This window comes from Alosa pseudoharengus, unplaced genomic scaffold (assembly GCF_046254945.1).
Source record: "Alosa pseudoharengus isolate Yale_2024_CS ecotype anadromous, Long Island Sound unplaced genomic scaffold, YU_APseudo_1.1 YU_APseudo_1.1_scf_6, whole genome shotgun sequence".
Taxonomy (NCBI): Eukaryota; Metazoa; Chordata; class Actinopteri; order Clupeiformes; family Clupeidae; genus Alosa; species Alosa pseudoharengus.
The window spans coordinates 33,864,855-33,887,083 of record NW_027468848.1 but is presented as its reverse complement, the minus strand read 5'-3'; the positions used below and the strand labels follow the sequence as shown (position 1 = coordinate 33,887,083).

The 22,229-nt window shown below is 40.3% G+C and overlaps 3 protein-coding genes across 4 annotated transcripts; 2 read left to right on the top strand and 1 right to left on the bottom strand.

Moving 5' to 3' along the window:
* The first annotated feature begins 6,201 nt into the window (after positions 1–6,201).
* Positions 6,202–9,236, top strand: gstt2 (glutathione S-transferase theta 2). The gene is made up of 5 exons (XM_076270240.1): positions 6,202–6,384; positions 6,898–6,985; positions 7,068–7,218; positions 7,549–7,725; positions 7,991–9,236. The coding sequence occupies exons 1-5, from the start codon at positions 6,261–6,263 to the stop codon at positions 8,135–8,137; spliced, it is 687 nt and encodes a 228-aa protein (XP_076126355.1). The 5' UTR covers positions 6,202–6,260; the 3' UTR covers positions 8,138–9,236.
* Positions 9,235–15,106, bottom strand: chek2 (checkpoint kinase 2). Of its 2 annotated transcripts, XM_076270238.1 has the most exons (15): positions 14,931–15,106; positions 14,030–14,302; positions 12,879–13,000; positions 12,651–12,783; positions 11,832–11,922; positions 11,620–11,716; positions 11,465–11,518; positions 11,313–11,377; positions 10,765–10,864; positions 10,566–10,652; positions 10,279–10,442; positions 9,999–10,114; positions 9,806–9,891; positions 9,622–9,684; positions 9,235–9,419 (listed from the first exon to the last, which is right to left on the bottom strand). In XM_076270238.1, exons 2-15 carry the CDS (start codon positions 14,283–14,285, stop codon positions 9,270–9,272), a joined length of 1,584 nt encoding a protein of 527 aa, XP_076126353.1. In that variant the 5' UTR covers positions 14,286–14,302; positions 14,931–15,106; the 3' UTR covers positions 9,235–9,269. The 2 variants fall into 2 exon arrangements, with proteins under 2 accessions (XP_076126353.1, XP_076126354.1); XM_076270239.1 differs by lacking the exon at positions 14,931–15,106 and having other exon boundaries at positions 14,030–14,705.
* A 347-nt stretch (positions 15,107–15,453) lies between these two features.
* hscb (HscB mitochondrial iron-sulfur cluster cochaperone) lies at positions 15,454–18,686 on the top strand. Its single transcript, XM_076270513.1, has 6 exons — positions 15,454–15,902; positions 16,594–16,690; positions 17,707–17,796; positions 17,958–18,102; positions 18,204–18,251; positions 18,429–18,686. The coding sequence occupies exons 1-6, from the start codon at positions 15,550–15,552 to the stop codon at positions 18,530–18,532; spliced, it is 837 nt and encodes a 278-aa protein (XP_076126628.1). The 5' UTR covers positions 15,454–15,549; the 3' UTR covers positions 18,533–18,686.
* Positions 18,687–22,229: the final 3,543 nt, after the last annotated feature.

Genomic DNA, 22,229 nt, shown 5'->3' with positions numbered 1-22,229 from the left:
GGAGTGCATTACCTCCACCATCTGCTGGACTGAGGTGTAATGGCAAGTGTACCCTGTAGCCTCGCTCTGGCCGCCGGGTGAATAAGGCGAATTGCGGCTTGATTTAAACCAGGGGTAGACAAACTCTTTGGCTTAAGGGCAAAATTGGGTTTTAAAAATTGACAAGACAGGTGGATGATGAAAAACAGTTCAGTAAAACCGAGGGATGTGACTAAAACAAAAACGACAAAACAGTTAAATTTAATGCAGTGTAAGATTCAAGATTAGATCCTGTATTCATCCAGTTATTTTTAATTATTTCTTTTGATATTTGTCTTTGTGGCGTATTAGCTACAGTGGAGGAAATAATTATTTGATCCCTCACTGATTTTGTAAGTTTGCCCACTGACAAAGAAATGAACGGTCTATAATTTTAACAGTGAGAGACAGAATATCAAACAGAAAAAAGAGAAAATCACATAAAAAAAGATAAATTTATTTTGCTTTACAAAAAAAGTATATGTTTTGATAGGAGATGCAAAAAAAGTATTTGATCCCCTATCAAAACATACAGTATACTTAGTACTTGGTGGAGAAACCCTTGTTGGCAAGCACAGAGGTCAGATGTTTCTTGTGGTTGATTACTAGGTTTGCACACATCTCAGAAGGAATTTTGGACCATTCCTCTTTGCAGATCCTTTCCAAATCTTAAAGGTTTTGAGGCTGAGGTTTATGGGACAGCCATGGCCTACTGGTTAGCACTTCGGACCTGTAACCGGAGGGTTGCTGGTTCGAACCCCAACCAGTAGGCACGGCTGAAGTGCCCTTGAGCAAGGCACCTAACCCCTCACTGCTGCAGGCAGCTCACTGCGCCGGGATTAGTGTGTGCTTCACCTCACTGTGTGTACACTGTGTGCTATGTGTGTTTCACTAATTCACGGATTGGGATAAATGCAGAGACCAAGTTTCCCTCACGGGATCAAAAGAGTATATATACTTACATACTTATATACTATACTATACTGCTGTCGCTTGGCAATTCGAAGTCCGGCTAGGCCACCCTAAGGCCACCCTAAGGCCATGACTTTAATGTGCTTCTTCTTGAGCCACTCCTTTGTTGCCTTGGCTGTATGTTTTGGGTCATTGTCGTGCTGGAAGACCCATCCATGACCCACTTTTAATGTTGTGGCTGAGAGAAGGAGGTTGTCACCCAGGATTTTACGGTACAAGGCCCCATCCATCTTTCCCTCGATGCGGTGAAGTTGACCTGTCCACTTAGCACAGTGTTTCTCAAACTTTTTTTCTGGGGACCCACTTTTTAAAAATGACAGACTATCGCGACCCAACTCGTGACTGTGGTAGTTAACAAACTAGATCAGTGGTTCTCAAACTTTTTCTTTCATTCCCCACTTTGAGGGGGCATTCTCGAGCCCCACCTGTCCCTCATCGCTCTAAGAAAGTGGTAGGTCAAGCTTAAAATTGTCAAATTTATTGAAATAATGACAAGTTCTAAATATATCCTCTTCAACAGAGTTAAAATCACCTGGTGCTGCAGATATAATAATAAATAAATACATAACACACATATTTCTGTTTTCCAGCAACATATTAGGAAGCATAGGCCATTACAGCATTGTAGCCTACAATATATGCAATGAAATGCCAACATGCTGCATTAAATGGATCCATAATCCAGTCATACTGAGCACTGCTGGTTGGGAAATATTTTTGAAATAAACTTTGCAGGGATGTGATGTAGGCCTACTGTTTAATACATGGGATCACAAGAGTGCCTCCCAATCAGACGTTTCAGCGATTTCGCTCAGAAATCTCAAAGGCATAATACTGTCGCGATCGAGGCGCCTGTCCCATTCTCAAGTTTTTTTGGTGAATGCAGTAATCTTATTTGCTAGGTGAGGTAGGTGCTTTGCCTTGTAACTGGACATTTAACTCAAATGTATCGCTAAGATATATCAAATATATCGCTAAGATAGGCCAGCTTCGTCAAGAAATGTTCATTAGTGAATGTGCTTGCAGATTCAAACATGCGCTCTTCCTCCAAGAAGAGGCGACTCGGAGCTCAAACACGCGCGACAGCACTTTACCTCGGGAAAGCCACCTTGCCTCGCTGTGAAACAGTAGGCTACAGCCTTTTGGTCAGCTACCATCTCTTAGCAAAGTGTGGAGAATAGACGCGCTTTTAAGGGCCGGGTTATGATGAAATTCACCACTCTCACAACAACGTTCAAAATCTCATATAGGTCGGGACTAACTAAGCTGCCTTGACACGAGCGCTTTCCTGTGAATATCACAGTGCGTCCATTGCATCGGGTGCTACCTGGGCCCAGGCTACAGATAAAAAATAAATTTAAAAAACGCCTGTTTTTCACGTCAGTTCGCGCCCCACCTGGCATGTCTCCGCGACCCAGTAGTGGGTCGCGACCCACAGTTTGAGAAACGCTGACTTAGCAGGTGTTCAATGGCAAAATTCAGACAGCTTCAAACCTCACCCAGCTTCTTGCCAATGGTTTTGTAACCTATTTCGGCCTTGTGCAGGTCTACAATCTTGTCCTTGATATCTTAGACAGCTCTTTGGTCTTGCCTATGGTTGGAGTCTGATTGATTGATTCTGTGGACAGGTGTCTTTTATACAGGTAACAAGTTGAGAAAGGTGTCTTTTGTAGCCTACCGGTAGGCTAATGAGTTGAGATTAGGAATAAAGCGAGTAAAACTTTCTTAAAATGAGAGGGTTAATCTGGGAGCCAGAATTCTTTATAGGCTAGGGCAGGGGTCGGCAATTACGTTTGGACCCGGGCCAATTTTTTTTCAGACAATGGCATCGCGGGCCATAGCTTTTGTAATGGGGGGGGGGGGGGGGGGGGGGGTTATAGGCCTACTATTTAAATTATTAATTATTATATTATATTAAAATAAACATCATCTAACTTTTAAAATGCATTTAATTTAATTCCATTAAAAACGTTTATTTGCTTATGTGCGCTGTTTTTATGCCGCCTGCTGCATCTCCTGTCGTCTCTCATGAAACAGGCGACTTGCCTAGCAACTTGCCGTAACTAATGTGTAGGCTACAAATATTATTCTTTTGGATGACGTGTAAATGATTAGCTGAACATTGCTATATGCTAGTTATCGATGCAAAATGTCGTTGTCAAAAGCCTTGAAAAGAAAAATTGATTCAGAATGCAGGACCTACAAAGAAGAATGGAAGCAGAGGTATGTGTTGAGCCTGCCTGCATTTCTTAATGCCAAGCCTATTAATTTAACGAAACATAGGCTATTTTTGACCTTGCCCACTGGAAGAGGGAGACAGGACACTGTTGTTTTTTTTTTGCACAAGATTACGCGCACTCGCGTGCCAATACCGTTCCGACCTGTGCGTCATGGATAACTGCAAGGATGTTCCACCTGTTTTGTCACTTTAGTAGGACTATCATCTATACCTCAATAAATGTTTTGAAATTGATGGGATTGCTGTAGGCCTTTTTTTCTTTTTAAAAACATGGGGTTAAAAAAAAAATTCATTCAACAGCAAATTAACGTCATCTCGCGGGCCAGATAGAATCAATGGCGGGCCAAAATTGGCCCGCGGGCCACTATTTGCCGACCCCTGGGCTAGGGGATCAAATAGGCTACTTTCACTCATTAAAATGCAAAATCATTTTTGGATCTTTTTTAATCTGATTTTCTGGATTTTCTTTTTGATATTCTGTCTCTAGTTAAACCTACCATTAAAAATATAGACCGTTCATTTTTTTGTCAGTGGGCAAAAAATCAGTAGGCTAAGGGATCAAATATTTATTTTCTCCACTGTCATCAGAAATATTATTTCACAGCTCTGTAACATGCAGGCAGAAAACAGCTCGCAGAAAGGCCTGCAGACAGCCTAGTAAGGAATTGTAAAATTTGCACTCGATTATTTTCGACTTTCTAGATCTGTGCTCCGAGCAGCACCCATAAACAGGCAGCACCCTTTCTTTTACTGTCTATGGCAGCACCGTGATTTTAGCGAAAATAGAATGTAATACCGGATATATCCGATTGTTAGCAAAGGCAGACAAAAGTTAGCATTCTTTTCAAAATAATAGTCCTGCTAACCACATCGGGTTGAATGGAGAAGTTCGGAATAATAAAACAGATTTTGATTTGACATAAACCTATGTGACATAAATAATTTATTAGAGAAGGATTGGTTAAATGTTACAAAATAACAATTTAGTAGATAATAATTTAATATGTTTTTCTTCAGACTGGCAGGCTTAATAATATAGGTGGTGAGGAGATTGGCATATGTGTAATCCTATATTTTTGTTCTTCACGTTTGCATGAAAACAAAATATATGCATGTTTGCATGAGTCTCACAACATGCTTTATAAAAAATACATTTGTTTAACGTAAAGTGGAAATGAAGCAGTGAGAACTGTGACCATTTTTTGGTTTCATTTTTGAAGATACATGGATTTTCATTAACCTTGAAATTCAAGTGTTTTACTGGAACAATCAAAGATTGTTAAGGCATACAGGGATCATCATGTGCCAACCGCGTCATACACCTATGATATTCAAATGCTGTTGGTAAAGAAATAAAATAAAATTGTAGCCTACACCTACTGTATGAAAGGGTGTTGAAATGACATTTTCACAATATATGCTTTAAAGGTGCTCTGTGTTGGGAAACATCACTTCTGTTGATACTCAAACAAAACAGTGAGCTACCCCTTCCCTTCCGTGCAACTGAAACTCTCCTGAATGCGCATCTCCTCGGTGATTGGCAGGAACAGTTTGTTACAGTATGTTTCATGTTCCGGGCTGGACCAGGCTGTTTTTGTTAGATAGATAGATAGATAGATAGATAGATAGATACTTTATTAATCCCCAGGGGAAATTGTTTGTTGCCGTTTCTGGAGCCTGGGCTGTCCACAGAGGCCGCGTTTTTTTACAGTGTATTCAGGGGACAGGCAGCTATCGGATGGTAGCCTTTATCGGATGGTTTGTCACTGTATGTGACAAAAAATGTTTTAGCTTAGAAACCGCGTAACATCGCTTAAGAAAATATATGATTTGTGTAACTTAATACGTCTATGCGGTGTACAGGGGTTGGCATGTGCCAACCAAGCCCTTCATCACAGGCCAAAATGTGATTGGCACGTGCCAACAGAGGCCTTTGCATGCACACATAAGGAGAATAGATTCCACAAAATACCATTTGACTTTCTTTCTTTCTGTCTGTCTGTCTCTCTATTTGAATACTCTTGGCAGCCATTAGAGGACTGTGCCTGCGCCAGTGTACAAACATCATCAATATGAGCATCAACCATCCATCTCACCCTGTGTGAATACTGTATATTCCCTGCATCCTGCACAATAATTAGCAATGCATTGTACTGTTTTATTAAAGTCATGTGATTTATTTTATTTGGTGCATGCTGTAACATGTCTGTTTGCATACGTAATATGTCATCATAGCTTTTTTAACATTGTTTTAGTGCATGTGTGTTGCAAATAGTCAATAGCCTACTGATAATCCACAGTATTCAAGGGAGCCACATTGAACATTAAGCACAGACACCAATAAATAACAATAAAACATCAAACATTCAACAACATTGAAGATGTAGAGAAACAGAACATAAACAACAACAACAACACAGCAATGGTGGCATGCAATCATCAGTCCAATAGCTAAGATAAATCAATACATAATTTAATAAATAATCAAATGTGCCTGTGTCTGATCTATTTAGTGCCCTATGAGGTTGGAGATGCTTTTAACATCACATCCAGTAAATTTCCTGCCCATTTTAGTCACCTTGTCCAGCATGTTCTTGTTTTGTTTTTTTCGTAACCTGGGTTTATTATAGTTACTTGATTTTTGTATTACGTGAGATGTAATCCATTACCCAACCCTGGCTGTGGGGATGTCATTTCACCCCATGTTGAGGTGGCACAAGACTATGATTTCTCAGCTCAACAATTTGAATGTCATGATATCATACAAGCTCAGCTGGCCATGGGAACCCAGGTATCCTTGTAGGCTAGTGCCAAGGGCTGAGCTGGCCAATTTTATTTATTGACTTTGTTTATGCCTCTTTTTCTAAAATAAACTTTATGTTGAATTCAGTGCCTTTGACACTGAGCTCATTTGGAGGGATTTTTTACGAGACTTTTATTTCGCAAATTTGGCTCGGCCGGAAGTCTTATTTTCGCTGGAACTGCTCCGAGCGCATTGACAGGTAGAACTCCGATTCAGGCAAAACTCGTCATGGCTGGTAGAAAAGCAGTAGAAGTATATCTTGATTTATTGTCGCAGCCATGTAGAGCCGTGCAAATATTTCTTAGGAGCACAAAAATACCTCACACGGTGAAATTAGTTGCAATCCGAAAAGGTGAGTACAACCGATAACCAACACAGTAGGAGAACTTCGTTCTCTCTTTGATCTAGTTTGTTCATCGTTCATGAGGGTATGCGAGGTCACGTCCATTTAAGACGCAGAGGTTCACTGTTGCAGCGCAGTTATTTGCTGCATTGAATCTGAAGGGAATACGTATCCTACAGGTAGTCACAACGGAACATGACATTTCTTGAGTGACCAGGACGTGACCTCTGAACTTTCCCCTAGATGCACAGTTAAGATGTAGCCAGAGCGTCAGATGTAGCCAGAGCCAGAACGTCTACGTCTAGACATTCTCTGATGTAGCCGATGTAGCCTTGACTGACAAACTAATTGACGTAGCCTAATATTGTTGGAAGTTAACAAAATAAAGTTGTTCAGATGTTGACGTTAGTAAATATCAAGTAAATCATTTCCTTTGGTTGTCAACAAGTTAATGAATATTAATGCATTGCCTGAGGTCAACACAGAGACTAAATTTCTTCACCAAATTGTGTGGTCATTTAGGAGAAAACAGGACCCCCGAGTTTACCGGACTAAATCCAATGCAGAAGGTGCCCGTCATGGTTGATAATGGATTTGTTCTGACAGAGAGGTAAGACTAAGAGTTACATCAAATGCAAAAAGCTGTGTCCGCATTATGAACGTAAGAAATTACACTAAACCTGCTCTTTCAGTGATGCCATTCTGAAGTATCTTGCTACCAAATACGATGTCCCTGACCACTGGTACCCACGTCACGCAGAGAGGAGGGCGAAGGTCAATGAGTACACTGCTTGGCATCATACCAACACCCGTCCACATGCGGCTAAAGTTTTCATTCTTGAGGTGAGATTTGGTTCAGTGATGCCCTCCACATGTTAGCAATTTCATGACAACATATTTGAGCTGTGTTAGTGCCTGTGCTCTTTCATGGTTGCAATCTTATTTCTTATTTCTTTGCTCATATTTGTTCTCTGGTCCTATTCATTCTGGTGTGCACTGGAATACTGAAATAGGTTATGTATTATGTTTCAACTCCCGTCAACATCAAGTGCAAATACTGACATAAAGAACGGGGCACCTGGTTTTAGCGATCAAATAACATTGATTCAATATATCACATGTTGCTGTTTAATTACAGCTACATTAAAATGGCATGTTTGTTGGTTTGTATAGGTGCTGTTGCCTCGTATGATGGGACAACCCATAGAGCCTGAAAAGGTACAGAAAGCTTTGGTTGAGCTCAGTGGCACGCTAGATAAGCTGGAAGGCATGTTCCTGAAAAGGCAACCCTTTTTGTGTGGAGATGACATAAGCCTGGCTGACCTGCTGGCCATCTGTGAAATCATGCAGGTAATCAATTCACAGACGACCAGCAAGATGGATAATGATGCGTCACATCTTTTCTATGTTCAGAATTGTAGAATGTCATTTATAGAATGTCATTTATATTTTAATTACTCATTACTACATTGAAATCATGACATGTTGTAGGGATTAAAATGACATGTTAGGATAAAAAAAACATAATAGGTCATTTTTTTAATTATCTGAAATGACACCATGTAGTGAGTTTGTTGTGACTTAACTTGGGAATCCTTGCTATTATCGATTTCAGCCCCTGGGGGGTGGCAGAGACATCCTGCAGGATCGACCCAAACTGTTGAGCTGGAGGAGCAGAGTCCAGTCAGCCCTGAAAGACTCTTTCGACGAGGCGCACACAGTCCTGTACCGCTTGCGGGACAAGTCCAAAGCGAAATTATGAGCACCAGCAGTGATGCATTGACAAGTCTAGAGTCAATTTAAGCTCTGACGAAGCAGGTGTGCCATGCAAGATCAAACTAAATGATTTATGCTTGAACTCGGTGGGTGAGTTCTGAAACACTAGGCTTTTTGAGTTGTGTCTGCGAGTTCCATGATCGATAATATAGACATGCAGTGCCACATACATCTACTGCAGCAAATCGTCCCCTTAGAATTATAAGGTGACATTTTTGTCAAAATTAAGTTATTGGGCCCTAGCAGTGGCGCGACTGGCTGGGCCACCTGCACCGTACGCCGGCGACCCGGGTTCGATTCCCGCCCCGTGGTCCTTTCCGGATCCCACCCAGACTCTCTCTCCCACTCACTTCCTGTCAATCTCCACTATCCTATCTGATTAAAGGCATAAAAAAGCCCAAAAAATATACTTAAAAAAAAAAAAAAAAATTAAGTTATTGACATTCTTGTGACAACTTAAGATGAGGTGAGATGTTTCTTGCAGTTGTATGCATTTTTCACAATAGAACTATATCTAAAGAGGTTTGTTCTGCTTAACCAAAGATCCTTGATTACTAGCTCCGCTTTAACCCTCTTTGGTTAACTTAATGGAATTCTAAGACTTTGATGCTCAATAACTTAGAACGTAGATAGAACCTTATAATTCCAAGGGGACAAAATTTCTTTGTTATTGGATTTCAGTCTTCAATTTCAATTTTTCTTCTGTTCTGTACTGTCTTTGGATGCAGACATTTCCCTGATTTGATACAATATAAAACGATTAACAGATCATAAATACGTCCATATATTGAGATGTGCCTTTGAAAAACATTTGATTCTCATTGATTCTTAATGCATTAATACCATCATTCTGTACCATCTGAATGTATGGATTTTTACATACAAGACATACTAATGTCATACATATCACTTATTGTAGTGGGCCTGGCTTAAATTAAAACACGCTTATATCACAAGTGAAAGTTTATTATAAAACATGAATCAGAAAGAAAAGGCTACATATAAAAGGCTACAGTTATTCAGAAACAGAAAATATATACAAATGTCAACATAATTGGAATGATGATAGACAAACACACACAATCCAGTGTCTGGCATTAGCTTTTCAGGTATCCTTTTCAGGTATCCTTTCTTTGCCGTTTGGCTGGTTGTTGCTGCACTTCCTCCTCATTGGCATCCGCCTGTCTGCGCCTCCTGCTTGAGGAGGGCTGCGATGGAGGTGGGGGTGAGGGGGGAGGTGGCGGTGAGGGGGGAGGTGGGGCCTGGGGCTTTAGGGAGAGAACTCAAGTCAGGTCACTTTACAATCAGTAAGTAAATAAATGTATAAATGCTAATACGAAACTACCACTACTTGGATGCAAACTGAAAAAAAAAAACATGCCTTTGGATGTAATTTGTGGTTTTTAAATGTTGTTTTGATTTACACGTGGGAATAAATAATTTATTTTCTCAATGTCTTTAGTCTCTTACCTCAGCATCACTCGCACCTTCAGGATACATGATCTGGTTGGCCAGGTTTTTCATCGCATCGTCCTGTAGAAACGAAACACAGATATGAACCAAGTTGTAAAAGGTCATCAGAGAATCAGACTTGCATTCCGTTACCATGGCAGAGCTTCTCTTTAACATGCACACTCGTATGAAATATTCAAACCTGCAGCCACGGATGCTCCAGCGCTTGTCCAATGGTCAACCGTTGCTTGGGGTCAACAACAAGGAGCTTCTTCACAAGGTTCCTTGCTAAAAATGCAATGACATTTTATAATGTTCAGGATGTGAACACAGCCATTTATATCCAATTGCTATACCAAAAGAGAAAAATGAAACCACCTAGCCAGAATGTTTACCTGTGGACGAGACATTCTCCCACTTAGACTGGATGAACCTGTAATGTCCCTGAGTGATTTGCTCTCTGACAGGAAGATCGCTAATGTCGGGATGGAAGGGCTGGTACCCACCTAAGCTGTAGGGGAATAAAGAAAAACAACAACATACATACAGTCATCTGCATGTATATTGACTTCTGTTATTCAGCAATATGCAAATGTACTAATGCGTGTTTAACAGAAAAATTACTTCTGCTTGTTGAACCTGAGCTGTGGGTGCAATGAAAAGTGCAGTACCTACCAGACGAACAGGAGCACCCCTAGACTCCAGCAGTCCACTGCACTTGTGTAGCCATCAGTGTTGGCACTGAGGAAGACCTCGGGGGCCAGGTAGTGGGGCGTTCCGCACAGTGTTTTCATCAGAGATGACTCCTCTAAGATCTTCGACTGGTTGAAATCTGTGATCTAAAGCACAACAAACAAACCACCACGTCTCAGTTTTCAAAAAGGGGATTGAAATAGAAAATTGTAAAAAGTAAAGAAAGTTAAAAAAGAAAGAAGGAAAAAATTAAAGTAACTAGGTTTTACTTTGATCAGACACTGGTCCTCTATGGATGAAAGGAGAATATTTTCCGGTTTGAGGTCTCGATGTATGATGTCATTCTGGTGGAGATACTGAAAAGAAAATATTACCAGATCATCAGAGTGCAGGACAGGTCCAAACAAATATGAAATAAACAAAACTAAAAAGCATAGACAAATAAATAATTAATTAATCAATCCATACCTGCACTCCTTTCAGCATTTGAAAAAAGTACAGCTTGGCTACATCTTCCTTAAGCTGACCTTGGGTTTTGATTCTGTCCAGAAGCTCTCCACCCCGCATCCTGAAAGAGAAGACAATACCAGTGGTCAGGAGTGCAGCAGAAAACCTCTGCAGAAGTGACCCAGGCCGCCATCGCCCACACACACGGGCAAAGTCGCGCTCCGCTATCATGGGTTGGAGTCAGATCAAAAAAGGTGCAGACATGCTTTGAATTGTGACAAAGCTCATTTTTTCCCCCAGCTCAAGCCCAAGGAAACTCTGGCATTCACTGCAACATAGTCACTAAAGATCTGCTTTCATCTATTCATACAGAGGTCATAAGAGGTTTGTGATCTCCTTACTTCAGGGGTGGCTGTACTTTCAGATACGCCCACGACGCAGAGCAGCACAGAATCACATATTTGTCCTGTGCTTACTCTAGGCTTCAGGTGCCTCCTTCAGTTACCTGATCTACTGTGCTGGTATAAGTTTACTCATTCAAATGGTGATAATAGAAATGTTATACTCACAGCTCCAACACAATGTAATATGATTCTTCTGTTTGGAAAAAGGCCTCTGTTTTTATGAGACAAGGCTGGAAATAGAAACCAAGTATTTCAAATACATTCAGATAGCCAAACTTAAATTCATTTGCCTAATTAAGACTTAGACACATGCTTACATGATCAATTCTTTTCAAGATTTCAATCTCTCGTTCAGCATTCCGCGTTGCTGTCTAAAAGTATGCACACAGATTAAAAATTGAATTTTCAAAAGTGGAAAAATGGTAATATTAGCATGAAGAAAATTACCTGATTATTCAGTAAATTGACTTACCCCGATGGATGGAAAGTTCTGCTTGTTGATAGTTTTCACCGCAACTTTTTTACATGTATCCCGCTCAAAAGCCAGTTTGACTTCTCCACAAACGCCTCTGCAGACAAGGAAACAATTGCACTGAACATACTGCTCTAAAAGTTTCAAGCCCAGGGTAGGAGGAAAACCCTGATAACAATGTAATACATGTAATGGTTATGAAGCATACTTACACACCAATCTTTCGTGACATCAGGTATTTTGCCTTAAATTCGCTGGGAAGGTTTTCCTGTTCATCTGCAGTTAAATCAATGAAGACAAAGACTGGAGAGAGACACAAAAAGTACTCACTCACTGAAAACATGCAGTATAAGCAGTTAATTTAAAAGGGGTAAAATAAAAGTGATATTTATTTTTTGTTTGGGCCAACCACCAATAAGGTAGAGTACAATAAGAAAAAGTGCATCAATGAGTGTTTTTTTAATAGTCAAGTGTCAGTTCTAGTCAGGTGATAAGTGCTAGAATTAGCAAGGCTAGTTGTAAGTAGTGCAATGATTCAATGTACTTGTATGCCTACACGAAAACAAATATATGGTGTTTGATGCAATGAAATGAATGCATATGACTTCATTAAAGTTCAGTCCTCTTCCCAAGAGACTTTTATGCATGGTACTGTTGGTGTACCAATCAGAGCACCATCATCCCTGAGGAAAACGGCATCCTTCGTGGACAAGGCCATGATTAATTGTGGCTGTTAGAAGTTGACTAAAACATGAGGGAGGTGTTCTCATCTGTAACTTCATTTTGCCTGTAGGCATTAGTTTACACTGTCCACTGAGGCGGAAAAATCTAGACAGTTTGATTTACAATTTGTTTACCACAATAGCAAACTTACAGAGAAACTCAGGGGGAAAAAACTTTAAAGTCACTTTGAAGAGTTCTCAGGATGTTGTGTTTGTAAGAGAACCACTTATGTAAGTGTTGTGGTTAAAACGTGACACTTAATTGACACAGATGAAGTTTCCTATTCTCTCAGATGGTTTATAACACACCTTTATGACCCTGTCCAGCCAAGGATATCTCTGCATTATTGGCTAAAGGAATTTTTTTCCCCTTGCCAATTTCAACACCATCAACAAACGTTCCATTGGCACTAGTGTCCTCAATGAATACAATGTTGTTCTCCTGTGAAATGAAAATATTTTTTTTTTTTATCCAGGCAGAGGGCAACCATATACATTTCCAATGACTGCCAATGTTTGAGAACCATAAAGACCAACCCTGAATATGCGAAAATGCCGTTTACTGTAAGATTGCACCCATAGGCTCTTCTTGGCAGCATCAGTGAATGTATAACTGCACCGTTTGTCTCTTCCAAACGTATATTCATCGTCAAAACAATCTGTAAACAATTATGAAGTAATTACCAACTAAATAACAATATGGTGCAACACAACTCCACAAAGCAAAACAGAAACACATACTATCCATGTGAATCCACCATACACTGACCCCGCTCTTCTGAAAAGGGATCATTTACATAATTACAGTCTATGTTCAAAATTTGGAGGATAGGCCAAGGAAGCAAGCTGGATCGCTAACTTGGTAGGCCAGCTCAGGCAATAACAATGTTCTTTTTTGGCATGACCAATTAACTTTAATTGTATTTGAGTTCAATAATGGAGTACAGTAAATGGAAATAAAAAAATATGATCTCTTTAGTATGTAACAAACACATGGAACATATAACACATGACACTGAACTGCTGAATTGCAACCAATTGAAAATAACTCCATTTGCAAGTGTGTGGGAGAAATTTGGGCGCATTCAAATGGCATTAAAATCTAAAAGCCCTCTCTAGAGTCAGTGATTTGGTTTGGAGGCTGACTCACTCCCTTTGAAGACATAAAGGGCTCATTATAAGCTTACAAAAACTCAGATTCATATATACAGGTAATTATACACTAGAACTAATAGACTGCACTAAATCCTATACACTGTATCCTTTTAATGTTCTGCAAATTGTTTAGACACATTGACAAAACCCTTATTCAAATGGCTGTGTTTGATCCTCTGCTATAATGAAGAAATGTGTTTTGAATATAGAGTGTATATATCATCCATTTTGGAAGAATTTACACAGGAACACCTGGTAGCTGTTGTGCATGTTAATCTTTCATTGCCACTTTTGGTTTTTAGAATACTTACAGAAATATGCTGGGTCAGTAAAGTGCATAGTATACCTGTATCTGCTATACAATCCAATAGCCAGGACTAATTAAGCAGAGTCAAATACAACCCCATGAGGCTATAGGCAATCTTTTTGCCACTCTATTTTTATTCCTGATAACCGATAAAATCAGCCAATGAAGTGGGTATGAAACGGTAATGTATCCAGTGGTGCTGAGGAGTCCGTGTGAGAGCTCTTACTGTGCACTCTGAAGCCAGACACCATGGGCAACAGCCGGCCCCATGGCTCAAGTTCTGGCTCCTCCTCGGGGATGGAGGCGAGGTCTCGCACTGGGATGGTGTCCACAGAGCTGACCGTGCCCGAGCCAGAGGACGACTGGCTGCCAGAGGTTGGAGCAGATGAGGAGCTTGAGCCACTCTGTGACTGGGGCTGGGACTGTGTCTGAGACTGGGTCTGGGACTGAGAGGGGGTCTCCTTATCAGGTTCCTGAGACATGCTGCTGCTCTATTGTACTGAATGAAGGGAGAAGGGAGACGGGGTACTTTTAAGACAGGTCCTCTTTCCAAGACGTGGAATTAAGAATGACAATTTAGATTAAAAAGTGGACAGCCTACATATGCACTTGCCCACAAATGATGAGCTCAGAAAATAAGACTTCTGCGTGTCCTTTTGTCCAGCTACTGGTTAATCTTCAAGTCTAACGTTGAAGTTACAAAAACTACAAAAACTTCCGCAGTTGGAATGCTTTTTAAAGCATTGCAACATTTCGAGCATTTAGAAACCATTTGAGGATACCATTTGAGGTACCGCAGCTGGTTATTGTTGACATTATGCTCACTCCTCCTTCAGACCAAAACATCTTCCTACACATCATAACAAATCTGTGATCGTATCAGCGTTTCATTAAGAGGAACACTATCGTCTGCTCATTTGTTATTACTGAATAAATATTTAGTAATCCAAGCAAAAGACACATAACATTAATAACGTTGCAGCAAAACTTTGCTAGAAGACGCAGACGAAGGCATGGTTTGACAATGTATGCAACTAGATTGTTACACCACTTGCAGAAAACAATTAAGAGTGTATGACAGGTTACGTATCTTGCTTTGTTATGAATGAATATTTAATGGAACTTACCTGATTTCAAGGAAATGTATGTAGCTACACGTGCCAAATTTACCGGGCTTATCCTGGACATGCCTTAACACAGCAGCATCATACGTATTACAAACGTAGCCAATCAAATGGGGAGAATTACATTCTGGGAAAAGTAGTTCTAGTTCCTAGTTCACAGCAGGCTGTATGTATTTGTATCTGTATAATTTAAACGTAGCGCGGCACGAGTCTCGATGTGATAATTACAGTTAATTCATACATTAATAAAATGAAAAGATACGCAAAATGTTTAAGGAAAACAGTGATTGTACCGGATGTGTACATTCCTGGGTATCCTAAGTCCCTCAGACAGATAAAACAACAGACATTTGCAGTGTGTGTGTAGTACCATACTTATCGCATGGACAATTTTGTGTGATATTGTTAATGTTAATTAAAGGTAAACCCACATTGGTTCACATTCAAACAACACAGGCTGCTGTTATTACCGCTAAGCAAAAGCCCGAAGTAAATTTATTTTGAAGCGTACATTTTCTCGGTCAGAGGAAGTAGGAAGTAGGAAGTTAGATAAAAATCTACACGCGGAAATGTTATGGAATTTTCTATCGACTGATGCCGACTGTCAAAAGTAGGCTTAATCATGTTGACACAACATAAACTGCGGCAGTTGTGTTGCCTTTACTGGCTTCAGTATGCAAGGAAGGTATATGGAAACGGACAAAGGGTTTTAAATCCTACACGATACTTCGGATCTCTGGTCACCTTCAGCTCAAACGTCGTCGGACACGGAAGATATATTGGCAACCTATTACATCATGACATTGGAAGTCAAACAGTGACATACGTTCATCTGGCAACTAAAAGACTGTATACAAACTCTGTGAATCGAAAATGTTGGAGCTGCGGTTCGTCAGCCCCTTCATTCTTTTGCCCGTCTTGCAAACTCGTGCAGCCTCCTGCAGATAGAACCTCTTATTTTGACATCATGGACTGGTGAGATCCTACTCCATTTGTATTCCCTTTAAAAATAAACGTAGCCTAATACTCTTTTATGAGGGCTATACTGAAAACCAACAGCAGCAAGTTTTTAATATTGGTGGTTGGCCATTCTTTTGGTATGCCATCACAGAAATGATCTAGGATACATTTTCACTTGTGCCATAAACCTGTAGGTTACTGCACATTATTTGTGGCCTACAACAATGTCTGAAAGTATAGTGTTGTCGCTTTAGTGAGGTGTGTAATCCCAGTGGTAATGCAACTTGTTTGTGCTTTTGCTCAGGTCTGACCTGCTCCTACTTTGTCACAATTTGTTGGTCAGTTTTTTGAGGATTGACTCCCATCTTTTGCACTGTGGATAGATTCCCTAACCAGTAGGCCATTGATGCGATGCAAGCATGAAGGGACAGACAGAATATTTTCATATTAGCAATTCTAAAGATTAATTTTTCAATCTGTAGGTACTAGTAGGTAGACATTCATTTTATTGATTTCTTTGAAAGGTCTTAAAAACACATAACTGTGTCTTAAATGGCAGTGCCTAAGAATATTTCAATTGATGAAGTGCATAAAGGGGTGGTTAAATTGTTATTTGATCTATTAAAGTCCCTTTTCACTTCCTCTATTTTACACAATTATATGAATCGAGAAATTTGGGACAATCTTCTTCTGTTTCTCTCTTAAGTGAACAGACATTTGCTCTGGATACCCAACGGCTCCAGCGAACATACTTACATCTTCAGCGCTCTCTCCATCCTGACAACTTTACCCGGAGGACATCGGTATTAGGCCTATTTTTGGAATTTGTAATACTAACTGCATCAATGTATGCTATGTAGTCATATTTTGTTTTAGGATTTTGTTTGTAGATAAAACTATGTTACTAACATACAGCAAATAGCAAAGTTGCTATATATACATAATTCCTATTTTAATGTTTAATTTGATGATGATCTGGTGGCTGGTAGCTGTCTACAGGCATAACTGACATCTTCCTAAAGACATCCACTCTACCATTTCTCTGCACAATGCTGCTTAACAGTACACTGCAGCCAGATGGAATAGAGAAGGCTACTCAATTGCCACCAAAGCATTTCCACCGCTGCATACAGATGATTGTATTAATTAGTACCACTGGCTATCTGTTAATTAGACACCTTCTGGAGTAGTGGAGCTTAAGGCTATAAATCAGCTGCGCAAGGTTACCGGAATGTTCTCATGGAGCACGTTGCTCCCCATAAGGAAGGGTTGACAGCAGAGCTCCAATAGCATCCACTGGAGATTATTGATTCGCTTTTTAAAATTTGACAAGCCTGACAGCTGAAAATACACACTGCCTACGAGCGTTTTTTTCGCCCCATTTTTTCCCACATTATTCCACCTGCCACATATCCCTCACACTCTTGTCCCTTGGCAGTCTCAAGGCTTACCACCATTATAAAAAGTGGCAAGATCTGTTAAAATATCCAATTATCGGCATCGCTCTGGATGCCTCCACTCCTCCAGCAGTTCCCTCGTAGGCATATTCAAAAACAAAGGTGCCAAAGACAAGGAGACATAATAATGTGAAATAACTCCCCATGACCCTGTTACACAAGGAAATGAGTCGGTGAACGAGCACTTATCTATTTGCTCCTGTTTTACCCTTTTGTAGTTGACCCATTCTACTCTTTATGACTATATTGTATAATATATGTATATAATATGTGTTATTTTGTAGATTTTTAGTGGTATAAAACCTATAAGAAAATAAAACTTATGAAAGTGTTTTTTTGTTTCTTTTCCTTTTACTTTCCAGAAAGAGCAAGAATATTCAGCTGAACAGTCAGCATTCGTAAACAAAGCCTATAGGATTCTTCTAAAGCCTTTGAGTCGTGGGCTGTATATGGTAAGCATGATCTTTAATTATCTATTCAATTATGCCACACACAACATGAGTTTTAATATCTTTACTTCACACATTTTTGCTGTACAGACTGAAAACAAGATCTATCTTTAGGCTGTTATTAGTCTGTGGTCTGTTATTAAGCCGCTAGTGATTGATTTCAGCTGGAACTCAAGGGCATGCACCTGGAGGAGGGGACCGACTTCAGCGCTGACCCCCAGCTGCTCATGGAAGTCATGGAGATCAACGAGTCTCTGGCTGAGACTCGGAGCCAGGATGAGGTCGACTCAATCGGCCGCTCAATGAGAGGTAGGAAGACAGCAGCCAGTCCACAACTGAAACAGCATGTCCGTGCCTGTTTGGGGAATAATATAAGCGGCCATGCATTTTTATTGCTTGTTTCTTTCCAGAGAGACTGAAAGACTTGATGGGGCAAATAAACACGGCACTGAATGAAGGTAATGTGTCTTGCAACAACATTTCCCTTCCCTTCTTGCTCTCTGCTCTGACAGTTTAGTTTCCTGACGAGCCTGCTGTGAAGACATAACGACAGCGTTTTTCTTTTTTCTTTTTCTTCTTTTTTTCATGCTCTCACTGCAAGATGTTTTCATGCCTCCCCCTTCTCTTCTTCACAGGAGACCTTCAATCAGCCAAAGCACTTCTCGCCCAAATGAAATACTTTGCGAACATTGAAGAAAAAGTGAAAGACAAGCTTTCTGAACTCGCAGAGAGTGCTTAGGTACCAGATGAGTACCTACCATTTTTATGGGTTCACATACAGTATGTCCTGTGATATTTCAATACAACTTTAAAAAGCACATTTTACAACTATTTTTGTTTTGTATTTATTTTGGTAAATGTTGAATAAGAAATAAATTATGCATACACTTTTATTTTAATTGAATTGAATTTTTTATATATTTCAATATTATTTCTGTATTGATGATCGGGCTTGCCCCTCATCATATCAACTCTTGTAATGTATCATATTTATCTTTTAGAAATTATATATCAGTTTATGGAAACTACTTTACTTTCTAGCAAATCAAATCATTGCCATCTACTAGCTGGAGTCACATCTCGGCTGTTATTGAATTGCCTGGATAAAATGATCTCATTACCAGTTGTACCACTGGTCAAAATGAAGGATGGACCCAATTATTTGGCAATTTAATCACCAGCAATGTTTTTTTTCTTTTTTTCATGATTTGTCTGTCTGAAAACACGTTTGGTGAGTTTGGTGAGTGTTCCATAACCCAACTGTAGAGGGAAGCATGTTCCGTTAAAAACCTGAAAACGTAACGGTGGGAAGGATATTGCTCTGCAGCATTAGATGATAAGGAGATCTAAGTGTCACAAATGCATGCCATACACATGTGATAGTCATGATGATGGGCTCAAATGTGTGAAATATAATTTCATTTCTTCCCCAGAGATTACAATCTCTTAATCACAACATCTTTAAAGCAAGCAGGGTTGGGGGCAGGGGCTCTCCCTGCAACAGAAGAGAGAATATTATTTTACTCTCATGTTGCTGCTTGTATCTTGTAAGTGTTTTCAACGGATTTGAGACATTTTTCTTCCATATCGCACTGTGCCCCTTATAAAGACTTTGACTATCCCCATTCATTCAATACTGTTCTTATGATGCAAGGGGTAACACACACACACACACACACCCCGTGATGGTGAGAATTGTGAGACATCATGGGGAGGTGTTGCTGACAGAAGAAAATGGAGAAAGCAAGAGACTGCAACTTATGCTGGAGGAGGTTGGCTGTCATTCAGATGCAAAGGTGAAGAAGCAGAAAAAAAATCCATATCACACCAGGGGAGTGTGTGTTTTTATACCTCCCCTCAGAGACCTTGGGAAGAAATCCTGCTTTAACAAGAGCTGACTGGTTGTTTATTAAGTCAGGAACAACAATGTCAAGCATTCAAGTTTCCACTGTGGAGAAGTCATTTCCTTAATACATGTGGAAGGAGAGTGAATTAAACGGGCCCACCCACTGCAGTGGAGAGAGGGGGAGAAAAACTCGCAGTGCTATTTATTATTCATCGCCTTAATCGGAAGGCATCTACGGTGCCTCCAAATTAATGAGAAAATGTGATCGACCAAGTCTGAGGCCACTGCTGTCTCGGAGGACTCCTAGAAATTGAGTTTGAAAGGGAAGGAAAGAGAAAGGGGGCAGGAGGAGTAGAGGTGGGGGTAGGGGTGGGGTGGTAACAGCAGCTCAGGAGCTGGGGCTCGCTGGAGAAATTGACTTGGATGGTGGCGGTAGAGAAATGAGCTGGGAACATGTGGTTTCAGATTAAGCAAGGTACTGTGGGCTCGTTTCAGTCGAAGACCAATGGCCCATAGCATCCCCCCGATTTTCTCTTTCAGTTGGCAGTGCTCCACCTGGCCACTGTGGGAATTATTAAGAAGGGGAGAAAGTATTTTCTATATCACATTCTGCATAAAGATCTATGGAGAGAGTTGCTGATAGTGAAAGGTTACTGATATGGATAAGGTCTATTTTTTTTTTCTGGATGTTGCACTGTTAATAGGGAGCTGGCAGAACCTGATAGCCTTCCTGTTACGTTCCCACCTGCTGTCATTTTGAATTTAGTCAATTAAATTCAACCATCTAAGCTGTAACTCATCTCTGTATAAAGATGTCTGGTTCTTACCAGGCATACAAAGCATACATTTGTTGCAAATGAATGCCGAATCTCTCTCTGCACTGTCCTGTCACAATAAAAAAAGGCATAACAAATTGTGGTGGAGGGTTTTGGATGTTGTGATGTCCTCCAAAAACGTCTTGGAAACCCTGTAAGGGGACATGGCATCCAGTCCATGAGATACCAAGACATAAATCAAAATCTAGCCTTATCTGCTAAGGAAGCAAAACTGGGTCATCATCGGATCTTCCAGCAGGACAATTATCCAAAACATGCCCACTAATAGACTTTTGCAGGATATGTAACATCCACATTTATTTGACTGTAGCTGAATCTTGATTTCCTCCCCCACAGACTCACTGACTTTGATGCGTGTTCCTGCTAACTTTGTGGGCCCTTAGGGCTTTTTCCCACTATGAAATTGTGAGGTGCAGAAGGGCTTGCACGCACCCTTTCTCTGCCCTTTCCGTAAGTCAGCATCTATGCAGACTTTACTCTTGGGAATCCTCAATAATTCATAACGTTGTGACGTGAAACACAGTGTTAGGCTGGAAGCTTGAAAAAACATTAGTAAACAATTGCCATCCAATGGAAACGGAAACGTGTTTGCAACACATGTCGCAGGTGTTGTGCCATTACTGTTATTAGCATTCGCAAACTCAATCACTTATTGATGGATGTCAGTTAAGTCTTTGAGGTTTCAGGGCGTCTGTTGCACGTTGCACTTTTACACATTCCTTTAGTTAGCCACGGTTTTAGCGCTGGGATCCAGGAGAATGCCATTTATGTCCACAAGGAGAACACTATGTAAGACACTATGACTACCATGCTTTGTCATCCAGACAAGGCCACACATCCCACAGCAGCCAGTAGAGTGAAGCAGAAGGTCATGGACTTGGGTTATTTGCCAGGCAGTGTTTTTCCTTGAGCAGTCTCTTGCTTCTACTTCAATAAGGGAAAAAAATGACAGAAAAGTCAGAAACTGATGTGTTGATTAAAGTGTTCTTCATACTTTCCAGTCTTCTTCAGAGAGTGTACCCTGTAACAGTGTACTCCTTGAAATTCAGAAACTATTCATGTCAGATGGTCTGATGAGTTTCATATTGATTCTCTGTTAATTATCCCATTATACAATAACATATTAAGGTTCAATTTCTTTAGCTATGAAGTTAATACACAGGGGCAGTTAATATGGTATAAATATGGTTTTGTTTCTTTGAACTTGCATAAAACACTGTCCTATGGTTTATACACAGTGTGGCTAAAACACAGGAAATTACTGTAGGCCTATTTTGATGCCACGTATTCAGGAGGGAACAAGATTTAGACTGAATAGAATTGAGAAGATTTCTTTCCTTCTTGCCTTGAGAATTACACCAGGGCTGTATATTTTAAAATAAAACCAAGCTGAACTACATATTCCAAAGTGATGGACTTCAGACATTACTTCATGATTCCAATATGAAAGCTGCATTTATAATATTATGGTCTTTGTTCAAGTATGTCATACCAGCTGGGGATCCTCCTTACCTTTTGAGATATGTGAGATTAATACTGTACAAGTCTAAATGCAGTAAAACTGGCTCCTTTTTCTTTCAGCTACGGTGTGCCGGAATTCCCAAAGGTATAAATCTCCCTGAAGCAGCTCTTGCAGACTTTAAATATCAGATCTGCCCAGAGACTTTCTTCCAGGGAAAAGCTTGCTTCAGCATCACTGGGTGTCTGCCATTTTGTCAAGGGGGGTGGGGGATCGTCCTGTCCTCGTCACGACT

Coding starts and splice junctions, on each gene's coding strand:
- gstt2 (XM_076270240.1), top strand. CDS start 6,261: ATGGCTGGTAGAAAAGCAGTAGAAGTATATCTTGATTTATTGTCGCAG. Junction 6,986..7,067: donor GGATTTGTTCTGACAGAGAG/GTAAGACTAAGA, acceptor CTGCTCTTTCAG/TGATGCCATTCTGAAGTATC. Junction 7,219..7,548: donor CTAAAGTTTTCATTCTTGAG/GTGAGATTTGGT, acceptor TGGTTTGTATAG/GTGCTGTTGCCTCGTATGAT.
- hscb (XM_076270513.1), top strand. CDS start 15,550: ATGTTGACACAACATAAACTGCGGCAGTTGTGTTGCCTTTACTGGCTT. Junction 16,691..17,706: donor ACTTTACCCGGAGGACATCG/GTATTAGGCCTA, acceptor TTTACTTTCCAG/AAAGAGCAAGAATATTCAGC. Junction 18,252..18,428: donor AAACACGGCACTGAATGAAG/GTAATGTGTCTT, acceptor TCTTCTTCACAG/GAGACCTTCAATCAGCCAAA.
- chek2 (XM_076270238.1), bottom strand. CDS start 14,285: ATGTCTCAGGAACCTGATAAGGAGACCCCCTCTCAGTCCCAGACCCAG. Junction 9,892..9,998: donor GGAGAATGTCTCGTCCACAG/GTAAACATTCTG, acceptor TTGCATTTTTAG/CAAGGAACCTTGTGAAGAAG. Junction 9,685..9,805: donor TGGAGCATCCGTGGCTGCAG/GTTTGAATATTT, acceptor TCGTTTCTACAG/GACGATGCGATGAAAAACCT.